This window comes from Macaca nemestrina, chromosome 2 (assembly GCF_043159975.1).
Source record: "Macaca nemestrina isolate mMacNem1 chromosome 2, mMacNem.hap1, whole genome shotgun sequence".
Taxonomy (NCBI): Eukaryota; Metazoa; Chordata; class Mammalia; order Primates; family Cercopithecidae; genus Macaca; species Macaca nemestrina.
The window spans coordinates 31,831,295-31,848,615 of NC_092126.1; the positions used below are offsets into that span (position 1 = coordinate 31,831,295).

Sequence of the window (17,321 nt, forward strand, 5' to 3'; positions counted from 1 at the left end):
AGGCTGAGGCAGGAGAATCGCTTGAACCCGGGAGGCGGAGGTTGCAGTGAGTTGAGATAGTGCCACTGCACTCCAGCCTGGGTGACACAGCCAGACTCCGTATCAAAAACAAAACAAAACAAAACAAAAAAAAGCATTATCCTGTAAAACATAGGATCAAATCATCCTACCATGTGGCTTTAAAAAGAGATCTGTTAGAAGCAAAGCACAGTCCAAGAACTCATCCAGTGAAGATTGTCTGAGCTCTAAGTAACAATTTAGAAAAACCCAGAAAACTACTGGAATTGTTGCTACTCAGACAGTGGTCTCTGGCCAGCAGCATCAGCATTACCTAGGAGCTTGCAGGAATGCAGAATCTCAGGCCCCACACGGACCTACCAAATCAGAATCTGCACTTTAACACAGTCCCTATGTGATTTGTGAGCACAGGAAAATTTGAGGAACACTGAATTAAACAAAAACATTTCGGGTTGTCTCACACACTCCAGGGACAGGGATCTATCAAGGTCTGGGGAACAAAGTGGAGCCAGCGGATCAAATACTATCAAGGTGCTCTGTCCCACCCTTGCCTCTGCTCCTATTTTATATTTGTTTGCACCCCCACAGCTGTCTCTAATTCACTCTCTAGGCTGGATTTATCTGCTTCATAGGGCCATATACAGAAAACAAGCGTGCTGAGAGCTCAACATTCTCACATTACTTCTCTTTAAAAAAAAAAAAAAATTATCTATTTATTTATTTTGAGGCGAGGCTATGAGACTGGCTAATTTTTGTTCTGGTTTTGTTTTTTGTAAAGATGGGGTCTTACTATGTTGCTCAGCCTGACTTCAAACTCCTGGGCTCAAGTGATCCTCCTGTCTTGGCCTCCCAAAGTGCTGGGATTAAAGGCATGAGCCACCACGCTCAGCCTCACATTCTCTCTTAAGTCACTGGTAGAGAGACTGATTTCTTAGTCTCAATAATAAAATTACTGAGGAATGTGCTGATTGGCCCAACCTGAGTCAGATGTTCAGCTGGGAGGAGGGGCCATCTTATGGTGGGAACAAGGCAGCTCCCACTATAGCCATATGGTTTGGGGTGGAGAATTTTGGAGAGTTTTGGAGAATTTTGGATAATCTAATTAGGTGCTCGCCTTTCACCCCATCTGAACAGCTTCTGCATTGGTGCATCTGGGAAAGTTATGACTTTAAAGATAGCAGCTCAGGTTTTCCTGGATCTTATTTAAATAAGACATTAAACAATGCCACCCTTGACCTGTGCCTAGGGGAGAGTGATCAGCAGCGCCTTCTTGAGGATCTCTGAATGAAGCAAATGATGTCCTACCCTCTGGTCACACTTTGCTGAAAAGTTAAAGGCCTTTGATAAGCTTCAGCAGCCGCAGAGTTGGCCTTGTTCTCATCCTGAGAGAGAGGGAGAGAGGGAGGGACAGAGAAAGGAAGGATTGTATCATTTCAGCATTTGTCACAGGTACTGGAATGTCCATTGACTATGAGCTAGCTGAACAGTTTGGGAATTGTTAGGGAACTTTAATTTTCAAACATGAATCTGGTCTCTTTGGACTGAGCTTGTAAACTATCACCCCAGGGGTAAAGTCATCATGGTGATTCTGCTGATTCTTTTTTTAAGCCAAACCATCAGGCAAGCTGTTTCTGTGTGGTGGTAACTTAGTGTACTGGTATTATGTAGAACCTTCAGTGATGAAAAAATATAAACATCCCATACCCGTGGAAAGAACTGCTACTCCAGCAAAGATCCTCATAATATTAAAACAATGCTTAGGACACACTGCCATATCCAAAGGGCACATTTCATATAAGAAGGAGTTGAAACTGGAAAGAAGATTTGAGATTGGAGGGACTATTATTATTATTATTATTTATTTTACTTTAAGTTCTGGAATACATGTGCAGAACGTGCAAGTTTGTTACATAGAAATACATGTGCCATGGTCATTTGCTGCACCTATCAACCGATCAACCTGTTATCTAGGTTTTAAGCCCCGCATGCATTAGGTATTTGTCCTAATGCTCCCCCTTCCCTTGCCCCCCACCCCTCGACAGCCCCCGGTGTGATGTTCCCCTCCCTATGTCCAAGTGTTCTCATTGTCCAATTCCCACTTATGAGTGAGAACATGTGATGTTTGATTTTCTGTTCCTGTGTTAGTTTGCTGAGAATGATGGTTTCCAGCTTCCTCCATGTCCCTGCAAAGACATGAACTCATTCTTTTTTATGGCTGCATAGTATTCCATGGTGTATATGTGCCACATTTGCTTTATCCAATGGAGGGACTATTAGTACAGGAATGGTAGAGGGGTCTAGAATCCTGGAAATAGCACCTCCTCGGTTATTGTGCTTGATATATCATTTGAAATATGCCCAAATCGAGGTATTTGAATAATTGGGGCAGGACTTGTAGGTGCTTTGGGCTTTGCCCAAAAGTGATCACAGACAATTTGCACTTTTAAAAGAACTTCTAAAGAACAACATAAATAGTTTACATAATAAGTAGAGTTGTGCCCAGCAAGGCAGCCCGTACCAATGTTTTGCACAATGTTTGCACAACTCTACATATTATGTACACTATCCTTGTTGGGTTTTTTTTTAATGCTTTTTTAAAATGCAACTTGTTTGCATTTTGTTTGTCCAAATTTGGTGACTGGTCACAGATCACTTGGTGTCCAACTGGCTTTTTCATAGCCTTTCAGTAGAAAAATTGAAGCCCCTCACAATAAGCACGATAACCTGACCTCTAAAATGTCAAGTTCTGCTGCAGTGGTGCCATCATTATTGTCACTGAGGACTTTTCAATCACCACGTCTATGTTATTTGGAATTCTGACTTTTCCAGTGGGATCTATGGCATTGAGACCAAAGAGGAAACAGGTCAGGCCCCCTCCAGGGAGGATATCTGCTCTTACTGTTGTAATATAGCATAAGGAGTGTGGGACTCTAGACTGCTGGCTGGACACTTCTCTCTGTTCTCCTCAATGGGATAGTTAATAATGATGATGAACTTGGTGGGGGTGGTAACAAAATTCAATCTTGAAAAACAAACAACAAAATCCAATGACAAAATTCAGGTAGACAAGTGAAACCAATCTCTTGGGAATCAGATCTCTCCACTGACAAGTTTCTCTACTTTCAAATTGACCATTATGGATAAAATGAATGCTGAGTTCATAGAGAAGAAGAGAATTTGAACACTTGGTTACACTAAAGGAGAAGGTCCTTTTAGAACTAAATGGAGGCATGTGTTTTATTTAAATTAAGGGTCTGTAAGTACCAGCCAGGGACTGAGTTGACAGCCACTTCTGTAATAAAGTAATAAATCATGGAGCTGGTTAAGGAAGCAAGAAACACCACATTCTTGCTTTGTTCAACCAATTAGGCAATAAGCCATCTGGGTCCTTTTGTTAATTACCACCAAATACAACTTACACAATTGAATTCAGCCTTTTATTTAATTATATTAATTTATCCCAGCAACTTCAAAGACCCACAATGCCAATAATAAAGTTCATTTAAAAAACAGAGGTCTTTAAAAAATTTTCTTCTTCAATCACTAATACCCTTTACACGGTTGCCATCTGAGAATTTTTAGCTCCGTCTCAGTCTCAGGATTTAAGGAAACTTGTTTTAAATATAGATGAGTCTGAAGCAAGAAGACAGTGGCTAAAGTCTCTTCTCTAGACGGGATAATGAATCTACCTAGATTGCTCCAACAGAACTGTTTGTGATGATGAAATGTTCTATATCCGTGCTCATCAATACAGTAGACCCTAGCCACAGGTGGGTAGTGAGCATTTGAAATGTGGCCAGTCCAGTTGAGGAATTGAGTTTTAAATTTTCTTTGATTTTAATGGATTTACATTAAAATGGCCACATTTGGTTAGTGGCTACCATATTAGACAGCACAGGTCCAGAGTGTGCTCTGAGGAAGGAGAAATGCAGTGAATCCTTGACTAAGCAGGTAGACAATGAATACGTTATGATAGGTATTGTTTGGAAACACTGCTCTTCCCGCTCAGTTCTTCTTATTTGAAGGATACTGTGTTCTGAGACAGCCCAAAGGAGATTAGCTACTTTAGGGGAATATTTCTAAGCTGACCATGTGGAAAGGTAGGTAACTCCATCTGGGAAAAAATGAATATGAATGGTGTTTATTAAACAGCAGAACCCATCCCATTCAGCAGCTCTTATGACTGAACTAGGTAAGCCAAGTCATAGCAAGGAAAGTCATTTAGCTCTTACTAGTCTCAGCTGAGCTCCAGATGAGCCGTGTTCTTCCCATACTCATGGACATTCAACCTGTGGACACATTTGGGGGTTCCAGATAGTTATACGGGCTCAGAGATGGCCCTGTCAGCTCTCATGGACATTAACACCCAAATGTTACCTGTCATAAGAATTTTGGCTCAGGCTCTGGCATTTTCCTCCCAGGGAGGTTTGCTTTTTTAGAAAGGTTGCTGTTTCTGCTCCAGTCAGTGCAAACCCTGTAACAGGGCATCAGGAGAGTTTCTCTTTTTCTTTTTTGAGATGGAGTCTCACTCTGTCACCCAGGTTGGAGTGCAGTGGCACGATCTCAGCTCACTGCAACCTCTGCCTCCTGAGTTCAAGCGATTCTCCTGCCTCAGCCTCCCAAGTAGCTGGGATTACAGGCATGCACCACCATGCCCGGCTAATTTTTGTATTTTTAGTAAAGACAAGGTTTTGCCATGTTGACCAGGTTGGTCTCAAACCCCTGACATCAGGTGATCCGCCCACCTCGGCCTCCCAAAGTGCTGGGATTACAGGCATGTGCCACCGCGCCCGGCAGGAGAGTTTCTCAACTGTGAACACCTTTGTTAACGGGAATGCTCAAATTGTGCTGATACTTCCAACACCAACGACTAAAGAGAAATTGATTGCAAGGGAATCTGGTTATGGTTATGGTTAACCAAGTTAGAGAAGAGCTAGGGCAGGGGGAATAGAAGTGGAGTCTCAGTAGGAAGGAAATTCTCCATAATGGGGGAAATTCTCATTAACATGAAAATGTCTTTTCCCAGGTCTCTTGATGCCTTTTAGCTGCTGGGTTGAGCTGGCGAATTGGGACAAAGTGCTCTCGCATCTTCTCTCCAATCCTAAACCTCCTCTCTGCAGCTTCCTTTCCTTCCTTTGAGATACGGCTCAACAAATGAACACAACATTTGTGCTAATAAACCCAATTCAGAGTTTTTGGAATGTCAGGCCATTACATCTGCTTCACTCTTTAATTTCCATGGTTGGCCAAACAGACAGTCCAAGTTAAGGCCATTTGAAGACAAATAAATTGATCCATTGGATTTATGTATCCTGGAGGTGCTGCCAGATAATGTCCAGGCCAGAGAGAAAGCAATTGTTAAGTGCTCAGTGGAGAAAAACAAAGAATCTTCTGTACTATGTAATAATCATTTCCCAGTGATGAAGACAACAGTATAATGGATCAACTTTTTTTTTTTTTAAAAAAAGCAGCCAGCAGACAATGAAATAAGGTGTGAAAAGGGGAAACTTCCTATATTCTTTCACAGAGCTTTTTTCTCTCCTAACACCAGGAGCACAAACACAAAAGGATCAGCTTCATGAAATATATAAGCTCTTTAAGTTCCCTTGGAGCTGAACTGTGATGGCCAAAATTCTCTTTTCCTCTGACACTGACATTCATCGTTCATCCACAGCATTGACCTGGTCAAATCGCCACTGCTGGCGGGCTTTTCCATCACACGGACGCAGGTACAAATCTTTATTGCTTTCTTGCACCACAGCTTCCATGCATTTCCCAGAAAGAATGTGGACAATCATCCCATTCTAAAAGGAGAAAAGAAAAAGGAAAAGAAAACCAGTCCCCCACAATCAGTCAGCAAAAGAGAATATTTTTAAGATTTGCGCTAATCATTAAGAGAATAACAGATGGTGAGAACTGGCCTGGAAAGGAATTGTGGTATTTTGATTAACATAAAATATAAATTAGGTAGCCCTAAAATTTGGATGTCACTCAAAACCTTAGGGGTAACTAATCCAATTATCTTTATCGTGGTTGTGTAATTGCATCATTTCTTAGAAAGTTCTGGTTAGTATAATTCCCAGAGCATGTTCAGTCTTTATGCTATATTTGTGACATTCGTTGTCATCACTGTAGTTGTAAATTTCTGCTTTCAAAACAATTTAATCCACTTTACCGTCTGTTAACCCTGCAGTTGGGCACTGTTGTTACCAGGCCGTAGTAGTAGGACCTCTAGGATATACCGAAGGCCTAAACCAGCCATGTTCAGAAGACCATGGCTATGCCCTGCTCAAAATCACCAGATTTAATATTGAATCCAAGCTTCTCCTTTTCAAGAAGAAGTTAATTTCCTTATGAAAAGTTAAACAACCTTAACCAGTAATGCTGAAAATGGCTATTTATGTATTCATCCTTCATTTATTCATTTTTGAGATTGATACGGTTTGGTTCTGTGTCCCCACCCAAATCTCACGCTGAATCGTAATTCCCAGTGTTGGAAGAGGGGCCTGGTGGGAGATGATTGAATCACGGGGGCAGACTTCCCCCTTGCTGTTCTGTTGATAGAGTTCTCACACAATCTGGCTGTTTGGAAGTGTGTAGCACCTCCTCCTTCGCTCTCTCCCTCCCCTGCTCCGCCATGTGAGGACGGGGCTTCCTCTTCACCTTCTGCCATGATTGTAAGTTTCCTGAGGCCTCCTCAGCATGCTTCCTGTATGGCCTTTAGAACTGTGAGTCAATTAAGCCTCTTTTCTTCATAAATTACCCAGTCTCAGGTATGTCTTTATAGCAGTGTGAGAACAGACTAGTATAGAGATCATAATACTACCCCTTTAAAGTACACAAGTTGGTGGGTTTTAGTATATTCACAAAGTTGTGCAACCTTCATTCCTATCTAATTCCAGAATATTTTCATCATTGTAAAAAGAAACCCACTACCCATCAGCAGTCACTCCCCACTCCTCCCTCCTCCCAGCAACTAATCATTAATCTACTTTCTATATTTATGCATTTTCTTATTCTGGACATTTCATATAAATGGTACTATATAAATGTGGCCTTTTGTAACTGGCTTCTTTCACTTTGCGTAATTTTGTTTTCCAAGATGGAGTCTCGCTCTGTTGCCCAGGCGGGAGTACAGAGGCTTGATCTCGTCTCATTGCAACCTCCATCTCCCAGGTTCAAGCGATTCTCCTCCCGCAGCCTCCCATTTAGCTGGGATTACAGGCACGTGCCATCACGTCTGATTAATTTTTTGTAGTTTTAGTAGAGATGGGTTTTCACCATATTGGCCAGGCTGGTCTTGAACTCCTGACCTCAAGTGATCTGCCTACCTTGGCCTCCCAAAGTGTTTGGCACTGTGTGTAATATTTTTAAGGTACATCCATGTTGTACCACAAAACTTTTTCTTTCTTTTTTTATTTTTATTTTATTTATTTATTTTGAGACAGAGTCTCTCTCTGTCACCCAGGCTAGAGTTCAGTGGCACGATCTTGGCTCACTGCAACCTCTGCCTCCTGGGTTCAAGTGATTCTCCGGCCTCATCCTCCCAAGTAGCTGGGACTACAGGTGCGCACCACCACACCTGGCTAGTTTTTGTATTTTTAGTACAAATGGGGTTTCACCGTATTGGCCAGGCTGGTCTCGAACTCCTGACCTCGTGATCCGCCTGCCTCGGCCTCCCAAAGTGCTGGGATTACAGGCGTGAGCCATTGCACCTGGCCTCTTTTTTTAAAAAAATTGTGATAAAAACACATAGCAAAACTTTTACCATCTGAGGCATTTTTAACTGTAAAGTTTAGTAGTTGATGTAGTTTGGATGTTGGTCCCCACCTAACTCTCATGTTGAATTGTAATTCCCAGCGCTGGAGGTGGGGCTTGGTGGGAGATGTTTGGATCATGGGGACAGATCCCTCATGGCTTGGTGCTGTCTTCATGATAGTCAGTTCTTGAGGATCTGGTCATTTAAAAGTGTGTGGCACCCCCTCCTCCACTCTCTTTCTCTTGTTCCTGCTTTCACCATGTGATATGCCTGCTCCCACTTCATCTACTCTCTTTTACTCAGAGAGTAAAAGCTCTCTGAGGCCTCCCCAGAAGCAGATGCCACTATGCTTCCTATACAGCCTGCAGAACCATGAGCCAATTAAATCTCTTTTCTTATAAATCACCCAGTCTCTAGTATTTCTTTATAGCAATGCAAGAATGGCCTGATAGGCCTGGTGCAGTGGCTCACCCTTGTAATCCCAGCACTCTGGGAGGCCGAGGTGGGCAGATCACCCGATGTCGGGAGTTCGAGACCAGCCTGGCCAACATGGTGAAACCCTGTCTCTACTAAAAATACAAAATTAGCTGGGTGTAGTGGCAGGCACCTCTAATTGCAGCTACTCGGGAGGGTAAGGCAGGAGAATCGCTTGAACCTGGGAGGCGGAGGTTGCAGTGAGCCGAGATCCTGCCATTGCACTCTAGCCTGGGCAACAAGAGCGAAACTCCATCTTAAAAAGAAAAAAAAGAATGGCCTAATACAGTAGTGTTAAATATATTCACATTGTTGTGAAACAGATATCCAGAACTTTTTCATCTTGTAAAACTGGAACTCTATAACCATTAATAAACAAATTCCCTTTTTCTCCTCCTCTACCTGCCCCTGGTAACCATTATTTTACTTTCTGTTTCTATTAATTTGACTACTTTAGATATCTTACATAAATGGAATCGTAGTTTTTGTTCTTTTGTGATGGGTTTATTTCACCAGCATAATGTCCTCAAGATATGCCCATGTTGTAGCAGGTGATGGGATTTTCTTCCTTTTTAAGGCTGAATAATATGTGTATGCCACATTTTGTTATCTCTTCATCTATGATGGACACCTGGGTTGCTTTCACTTCTTGGCTATTGTAAGCAGTGCCAGCATGAATAGTACCTCATTCCTTTTGCTGGCTGAATGATAATGACTTTTAAAAGTATTATTTATTAATGTCTGAAATATGCTGGGTGTATCTTACTCCCTAATCTTTTACTTGTTATTTTTAAATGCTGTTTCTAAAGTGTATCTTATTCATAGGACTTGCTTAGAAAAATCCTTTATGATCATTTAGAAAGGACCTTAACTTGCCTTATAAAACTTCTTTGAGGCCAGGCACAGTGGCTCACACCTGTAATCCCAGCACTTTGTGAGGCCGAGGTGGGCGGATCACCTGAGGTCAGGAGTTCGAGACCAACCTGGACAACATGGCAAAACCCTGTCTCTACTAAAAATATAAAAAGTAGCCAGGCGCAGTGGCTCACACCTGCAATCCTAGCTATTCAGGAGGCTGAGGCACAAGAATTGCTTGAACCTGGGAGGCAGAGGCTGCAGTGAGCCAGGATCACACCACTGCACTCCAGCCTGGGTAACAGAGTGAGACTCTGTCTCAAAAAAAAAAAAAAAAAAAAAAAGACTTTGAGTATGTATGGGCCCATTGAGTCCTGCCTTCAGTTGGTCACCAAAGCCCCAACTGCTTTGTTCTCAAGTGCTTCTTGTGAATTTAGCTTAAGTTTTCTATCATACGATTTTCTTCTTTCACAGTCTGCTTTAAGAGTACCAATGCACAGGATTCTGCTTAGTCATTTTATCCTTTTTATTCCCCAGCAGAAGTTGAAGAAAATAAATTTTTAAAAGATGTGTATTTATTTGTTTGTATGTTAATACCCCAACTCATTTCAGGAAGAATTGGAAGTGGAGAAAAAGCTGTGTATGGACACAGTGTTGATATTGTCATCTTCCGATCCCGATTCTGTATATGGGACCTGCCCACTCTCCCTAAGTACTGACATTCCTCCTATTTCCTCCCTAACTTCTGGAAAGGATCTATAGTTTCTTTCCCCCAGGATAATAGGGGTCAAAATTTTATGAAAATGATGAAATACTTACAGTGGAATTTACATTAAAAGGAAGAAAGTGGTATCTATATATCTATATATTTACATCTACATCTATATCTAAAGTTTCTTAGTGGTGGAGGGACTTTGAATTGCTCCTAAAACCACACCACCAAGGTGGCTGAACGCTCCTTGTAACATGCCTCACCATCCTACTTGTGAACTGAGCCAATACACTTCAAAAAGAGGCGGATCCCTCTCTCTGCAATGACTAGCATCAGAGCTACACAGAGACCTGGCAAATCATTACACATGAAGATGCCAGTGGCCCAACTTTGCTGCTGGGTTGCCTTTTCCTCCCGCTGAGGCCTCACTGCCCAGCCACTAAGTTCAAAAGCAGAGGCAAAGGTCCATAATACCTGACCTCTTGGAACAGCCCAGGATGCAGTGCCAACCAGCAGTTCCTTCTGACCAGCAGCACTACCAGGCTCTTTCTGAACAGATCACTCACCTCCTGGAAGTCCCAGCGCTGCTGGTGGATGGCCAGGCCTTCCTCTGTGCAGTTCTGAAGAATCACCTGCTCCTGCCTGACAGCGAAGCACAGGTGCTGTGGCCTGCCAAAGTAAATCTCCTTCCTGCTGGTGTGCTGCAGGTACTGTGACAGAAGCAATGGTTGTTAGCGCAACTAGAAAGAGATCCTCTCCAAAGCTGTAGAGGAGGTAAGAAGAACCCACTATACAGCTGAGGTCTAGGGGCAATCTTCAGATTCTATTGGGGTCAGCAAGATCACATCTCATGGTCAAGTCCAAAAACATGCTGCTAGACTAGTCGTAGCCTCTGAAGTCCCCATATTCCAGCTGCTCTCACATTCATATTTACACATTCTGGCATGTTTCTCTGTTACTTTATTTACTGTATCATAGGTGAGGCCATAAAAAGTACTGTGTGTTTGGTTAGTATACTGTTGAAAGCACAGATGAGGAACCTCTCTGAAGCCCAGGTTGATGTCTTTCTGGAGAGCCCTGACCTGCTCCTGAAACTAATTTTCCTGCAGTTTGTTGTATCTGCTGGCTCTCACTCATGGTTATTGTCTCCTCCAGTGTTTTGTAGTATTGGATTGTGTACAACTTTGAGAGGGGCTTTAACTGTGAGGATCCTGTGAACATTAATTGGAAGGCACGTCCTGGAAAGACTATTTTGTGTTCGTTTCTGTCAGATGCAGCCTGAACTTATTTTTACATTAATTTTATGGCTTACAGACAGGATCAGCTTCACGGGCATGTGACCTGTGCAGTCACATGGGGCCTCATGCTTAGATGGGTTTAATACTCTTGGTTTAATAAATTTGATTTAATGCTCTGCTGTCACTGTCTTAAAATTCTTAATAATTGTCAAATTAAAGACTACATTGTCATCTTGCACTGGGCCCTGCAATTAGATAGTTTATCCTGCTTGATGATTCCCAAACTACACAATTAGTACACATGTGAACCTAAGCCCATATTAGATGCAAGCTTGTGGTTAAAAATTCTCAGGGGAGAGTAATTTGTTTCCTACTCAAAGCCCCTGTAGGGGCAAGCTTCTTGCCATTTTCCTGTGGCAGGGGGTGGATATTTCTAGTCAAACTTTTCAAGGACAGGTTACCCTTTGAAGGTTAAAGCTGGCTTGCTATGGGAGTTTCATTTCTGACTTCTCAACTCTCATGGGCTAAGGCGGGCTCTCATCACTTTTCCCTTGCATGGAGCCAACAGCTGTAGATTCCTGAGGCTGGCAGTAACCATCCCCTCACACTTGGTAGGGCAGCTTCGCCCATGTCCAATTCCTCTACTTTCAGTTGCCTCTTGTTTTTTGACCCCTAGAGGTTTCCCTTTCTTTCTTGCAAACTCATTTATTCATGAAAAAGGGTGTTTCATATTTTTTTATCCAGCATATCTTATCTAGGTGTTTATAGGGAAGGGCTTTCATCTTATCTAGTTTACAATATTGCAGGATCCTAAAGTCCTTACTATTTAAAAAAAAAAAAAAAAGAACGAGAAAGCTAATATTCCTTTTGCATGAAGGAGGCTGTATCATTCTTTCGTTTCTTTATTTTTTTTTAATTCTTCTTTTTCAAACCCAAAATAATCTCTGTAGAGGCTGCATTATTCTTAATTGCAGGTGAGGAAACCAAGATTTAAAGAAGCCTGCCAGGATCACACAGCTAGAAAATGAGGGAGCTCAGATTCAAACCAAGCTATGCCTGACTGCAAAGCTAGAACAAATTTCACCCTACCATGTGGCTTCCTCACTCAGCACTTGATGTTTATGTCTGTATCCCTTGTGCCAGGTGTGAATGCCTATATGTCCTAGGAGACTGGTAAAGGGCAGAGCCAAAGGAGGCCGGATGGATCCTGAGCATCTCCCTCCCACATGTTCCATAGGCCCACAGCCTGCCCCCAGGAACCCGGGGCCTACACTGCCAAGCCCAGCCTCAGCCAGCCTTCCGTGCAGGGCTGGACCACAGACCCTCAGAGAGATGCTGTCTTTTGCCCCCAGGATCTTTGATTCTCATCCAGTGAATATCTCCAGGAAATTATATTTGATGTTCGTTTTTATTAGGGGCCTTTGGGATGTGATAACTTAAAAGTCCCTATCACAGCCTGAAAAGAGAGAGACTTGGGGACAAGCTAGGCTTTCTAGGTTGTCATCCAGTTGTGAAAAGAAGTGGACCTACCAGCCCACAGCTAGCGTCGGTGGAGGATTTCTACCACTTTGGGCAGTTACTCCATGATGAAAATTTTGAAGAGAAGTATTACTCCTAAGATATAAGGAGACCTTCCTAATGACCAAATGGTGCTGGAGACTGGAATGACCCTGTTGCCTCTGGATCCTTATCTTGATACGATTACCTTCTTCAGTCCTCGGACAATGGAACCCTGCCTGAACCTTGAAGGCTTCTGAGTTTGCAATCCCTGGGCTAGTGACCCTAAGCCTCAGTTTTCTCATCTGTCAAATGAAAAGTTTGGCCAAACAGCCTCTCCATTTCCATTTAACTAAGATGCTTTTATTTTCTGACAATGGCCTATGTCTGTGCTTACAGATGGAGGTGAGGTGAGGAGAGCTGTGATGGGTCATTATAGTGAGGGACCATGGCAGTCCAGGGACATGGGACCACAGAAAGAAGACATCTCAAAGGAAAGTAGGGGGCATCCCAGAAAAATGTCACCCACTTTCAAGTCTTCTTGGGCTATGATTCATCCTGAGAAGTCTGACTACTCACCTGTTGCTGCCGGCTGTCACTGCAAGGAGCCAACACCATGGGACAGTCCAGGACGTTCCCTTCTGCTTGGCAGTCTGCACAGAGCCCAAGTCCAGTGTTGTGGAGCTGAAAGTGGACACGTGGGATTCACTCCACACAGGAGTGAATTCCAAATTCCACCCTCGGTCAGGCACCCTCGGTCAGGCAGCATTCCTTTGCTGTATTCTCTGGAGTGTATACAGCCCAAGGTACATTGTTCAGGCCACAACAATGGGTGTGGTCAAGTTGAAGCCACTGACCCGAAGGGACAGGCCTCTTGAAGGAGGTGCTTTGGGGTGGGTAATGGAGCAAAACCCAGCCACCTTCTTCAGACTAGCATGGAGGCACAGGATGGACCCAAGGCCTCTGAGGCCCTGCTAAACTGTGAATGGTTGACCAGGGACATGGAACAGCTGAACATCTAGTTGTTGTCTTGGGAAGCTTCCCTCTCCCTCCCCATCTTCCCTGGGTCACGCCTTGCCTTTCCAGAGAACCTGGGCCTGGGTTCAGATGGGTACAGCTCAGGGTAGACATTAGCCAGAAACCAGTGGAATGTCCGACAACTCAGTCTCCTTTGCAGCTGCAAGCGTTCCATACAGTCTGGCTTCTCAGCCTGGGGAGGAGAAAGACACAAGCAGGATGATGAAAGCTTGTCTTGCCCAGAATTCACATGGTTGGGGATGGAGTGGCTGGGAAGAAGCTGAAGGATCAGGACAGAAGGAAGGGGCCAAGACCACAGTTCTCCAGGGCTGCAGTGGGGAGGGTCATGTGTTGGGAGAAGAAGGTCTGGAAGGGACAGAATAGCACAGATCTTCCCTACAGAGAGCTGTGGAACCAGCAAGACTGTAAGTGATATCAGCCCCTTCCCATACTCCCTCAAAATCTCCAGTCTATAAAGACTATGATAAGCCAGGAGTGGTGGCTCACTCCTCCAGCATTTTGGGAGGCAGAGGCTGGTGGATCACTGGAGGTCAGGAGTTCAAGACCAGCCTGGCCAACATGGTGAAACCCTATCTCTACTAAAAATAAAAAAAAATTAGCCAGGTGTGGTGGCACATGCCTGTAATCCTAGCTACTCGGGAGGCTAAGACAGGAGAAATCACTTGAATCCAGGAGGCAGAGGCTACAGTGAGCCAAGATTGTGCCACTGCACTCCAGTCTGGGCAACAGAGCAAGACTCCTCAAAAAAAAAAAAAAAAAAAAAAAGAGAGAGAGAGAGACTATGATATCTGTGCTTTAATGATTTTTCTGCAGAAATTGGCAAAATTGGGGACTTTGCACCTAGGTTGGTGTAAGGAGAAACCACAATGGGCCTCTTGGAGTCAGGAACTGACCCATAGGCAACTGAGATGAAGTTAGCTGGGAAATCATGGGCTAGGGGTTGGGGCAAGGCAAGTGTATCTTTCTTCACCTCTGGGTACCATTAATGAATCACTCCGTTGGGCTACACTATCCCCTCTGTTTGAGATTCTCCTTTATGATACAATTGTCCTAGGATGGAGATCAAGGCAAATCCTTAACACTAGTACAAATTAATGTTTTTGGCTATATTAATGATACAAAGAACTGTACCCAAAAGTTTCGTACCAAATCATGGATACTTTTAGGGAAGAGAGAGGTGACAAGGATGGGTTGGAATGACCACAGACAAAAAAAGAGAGAACCCTTTCTTGGCATGGGGAGAGGAAGCAAGCTGGCCATGTCAGAGTTCCCATTTGATGGCCTCTAATCTGACAGTAAGACACGGTCAACCAGGCTGTGTGAAGTGCGCTTGGTTTGGTTTTGTTTTCTCTCTCTTTTAGACCTCAGCTGGGAATGTGGTAAGTCTGTTGTACTGAAATTCTCTCTAGACACTTCTCAAAGTGTGATTCCCTGAGCATCTGCCTGAGGAATGCCCATGGAGCTTGTTAAAAATGTAGATTCCTGGGCCCTGCCCCAGAAACGATACAGTTGTTTGGGGTGGAGGCCCTGGAATCTGCATTTTAACCATTTCTCCTGGTGAGTCTTTTTCACACAAAGTTTGAGAAAAACTTCTCTAAGTCAGGAATTTCTTGTTTACTCGGTGTATTTACCCACCATGAAACCAAGGGGATCCATTACTTTTTCCTCTCAGTGAATTAGCATAAGTTTCTTGATGGCTTCTTGGCATTCTTTGCGTTTATTTGAAACCTCCCTACATCTTTCCCAGAGTTGGACTTTGCTACCAAAACAGAAACATTTCTTCATGTGAGTTCTATCACCTTTACTTTTCTTGATAAAGACATAAACTGATAAATCTACCCAATCTTTGACCTTGAATGAGGGGCAGGCTGACAACGAACTTTCCCTTCTGTAGATTATGTCTAACAGAAGAGAAAACAAGGAAATGTCCACGCCCCGAGCTGCAAACGTCTGGCCTTGTCTTTCGGGTGCCCAGGATTTCTGTATCTCAAAATCCTTGTGGGGATTTTGGGGTGGATGGAGAAATAGAAATCTTTAGGGCAAAATTAACTTTTGGTTATTTAAATTTAAAGTAAATGCATGCTATCAAATACCTTCAGGGAGGCAGGAATGTCACTGAAACTTTGAAATCAAAGTAAGTGATAGGACATTTCCAAAGCATGAATTCATGGAAATGTTCAAAAGAGAGAGAAATAAAAGGAGCCCTCTGCTAAAGGTCTTCTCACTAACCAGTAAAGATACCATTCTCCTTGCAGAAGTCATCAAATGAACAAAATGGACATCTGTGATTCAGAGAATGGACACCCAAATGGATATAAGAAGAAAAAGGTACCTCACCTGTAGACTTGATGAAAGTAAGCCTAGCATTTATTCTCCAAAGCACTCTTTCACATTTCATTTGATAGTATACTCACAACAGTTAGTGAGTTCTTACAGGTTAAATGACTTTCCCAGGGTCAATAGCTTCTAACAGGTCAGAGTGGTATATCAGGTAGCTAGTCAGACATAAGCAGGGCAGGGGAGGATTGTCCCCAAGCCCCCAACCTCCAGGGATGTCAGGCCGACACCAGGTGTTGGTCAGGCAGCTGTTAACTGTCTTTCTAAACCAATAATTAGTTGCAGCTGGCACCAGAGAACGGCAGTCTCTCCACAGAGAAACCTGAACTTGGTGATCAGCTTCCCGATACGATCTCAGGAGTTGGGCAAGTGGGCTCAAGCTTGTGCACTAAGAGGTAAAATGGTGGCGTTTTACTGGTATATGACCTTCCTCCGGGAATGTGCAAGTGGTAACGCCCCAAGGGCGCATGCGAACAATTTCAGTAAACGCACTGCACATGCTCCCCTCCCAAGTGCTAACAGGCCACTGCACATGTGGACAGCCCTCCAGGGGAAGAATCAGGGAAGAAGGGACACAAGCCCCCAGAAGCATGCCAGTGTATAAGACCCCAAGTCAAAGATCAAACCGCACACTTGATCTATGAAGTCGCCCACTTGGCCCTGTTCCAAATGTACTTTACTTCCTTTCGTTCTTGCCCTAAACTTTTCCTTTTTTTTTCTTTCCCGAGACAGGGTCTTGCTCTGGCTCCCAGGCTAAAGTGCAATGGGGCGATATCAGCTCACTGCAAACTCCACCTCCCTAGCTCAAGCCATCCTTCCACCTCAGCCTCCCGAGTAGCTGGTACTACAGGTGCACACCACCACGCCCAGCTAATTTTTGTAGTTTTTTGTAGACACAAGGTTTCACTATGTTGCCCAGGCTGATCTTGAACTCCTGGTAAACTTTTTAATAAACTTTCACTCCTGCTTTAAAACTTGCTTTGGTCTCTCATTCTGCCTTACGCCCCTCGGTTGAATTCTTTCTTCTGAGAAGGCAAGAATTGAGGTTGCTGCAGACCCATATAGATTCACCACTGATAACAAGAGCCAAAGGTTGATCTCAGGTTTATAAATCTTTTTGCCATCCATCCATTCCACCAATAAATGTTTATGGAGCACCTACTATGTGCATGGAATTTAACTAGGCATTGGAGATTTCAAGGTCAGCAGAATACTCTTCCTGCCCTTTTTGAGCTTGTAAGTTTGTGGAACATTTGTTGAGCCCCTTCCTCCTCCTCCTCCTCCTCCTCCTCCTCCTCCTCCTCCTCCTCTTCCTTCCTTCCTTCATTCTTTCCTTCCTTTCTTTCTTTCTCTCTCTCTCTCTCTCTCTTTCTTTCTTTCTTCTTTCTTCTTC

The 17,321-nt window shown here is 43.5% G+C and overlaps 1 protein-coding gene across 2 annotated transcripts in view; it reads right to left on the reverse strand.

Annotated features, from left to right (window-relative positions):
* Window positions 1–1,304: 1,304 nt before the first annotated feature.
* LOC105490415 (polypeptide N-acetylgalactosaminyltransferase 15) overlaps window positions 1,305–17,321 on the reverse strand; it is a 52,093-nt gene continuing 36,076 nt past the window's right edge. The window contains exons 7-10 of one of the 2 annotated variants that reach the window (XM_024795604.2): window positions 13,632–13,763; window positions 13,133–13,237; window positions 10,385–10,528; window positions 1,305–1,400 (exon numbers count right to left, since the gene is read on the reverse strand). In XM_024795604.2, the coding sequence (XP_024651372.1) occupies window positions 1,320–1,400; window positions 10,385–10,528; window positions 13,133–13,237; window positions 13,632–13,763 (462 nt within the window). In that variant the 3' untranslated portion in view covers window positions 1,305–1,319. Of the gene's footprint in view, window positions 1,401–3,441; window positions 5,823–10,384; window positions 10,529–13,132; window positions 13,238–13,631; window positions 13,764–17,321 lie in introns of those variants that run through there. The other variant, XM_011756003.2, reaches the window with a different exon arrangement.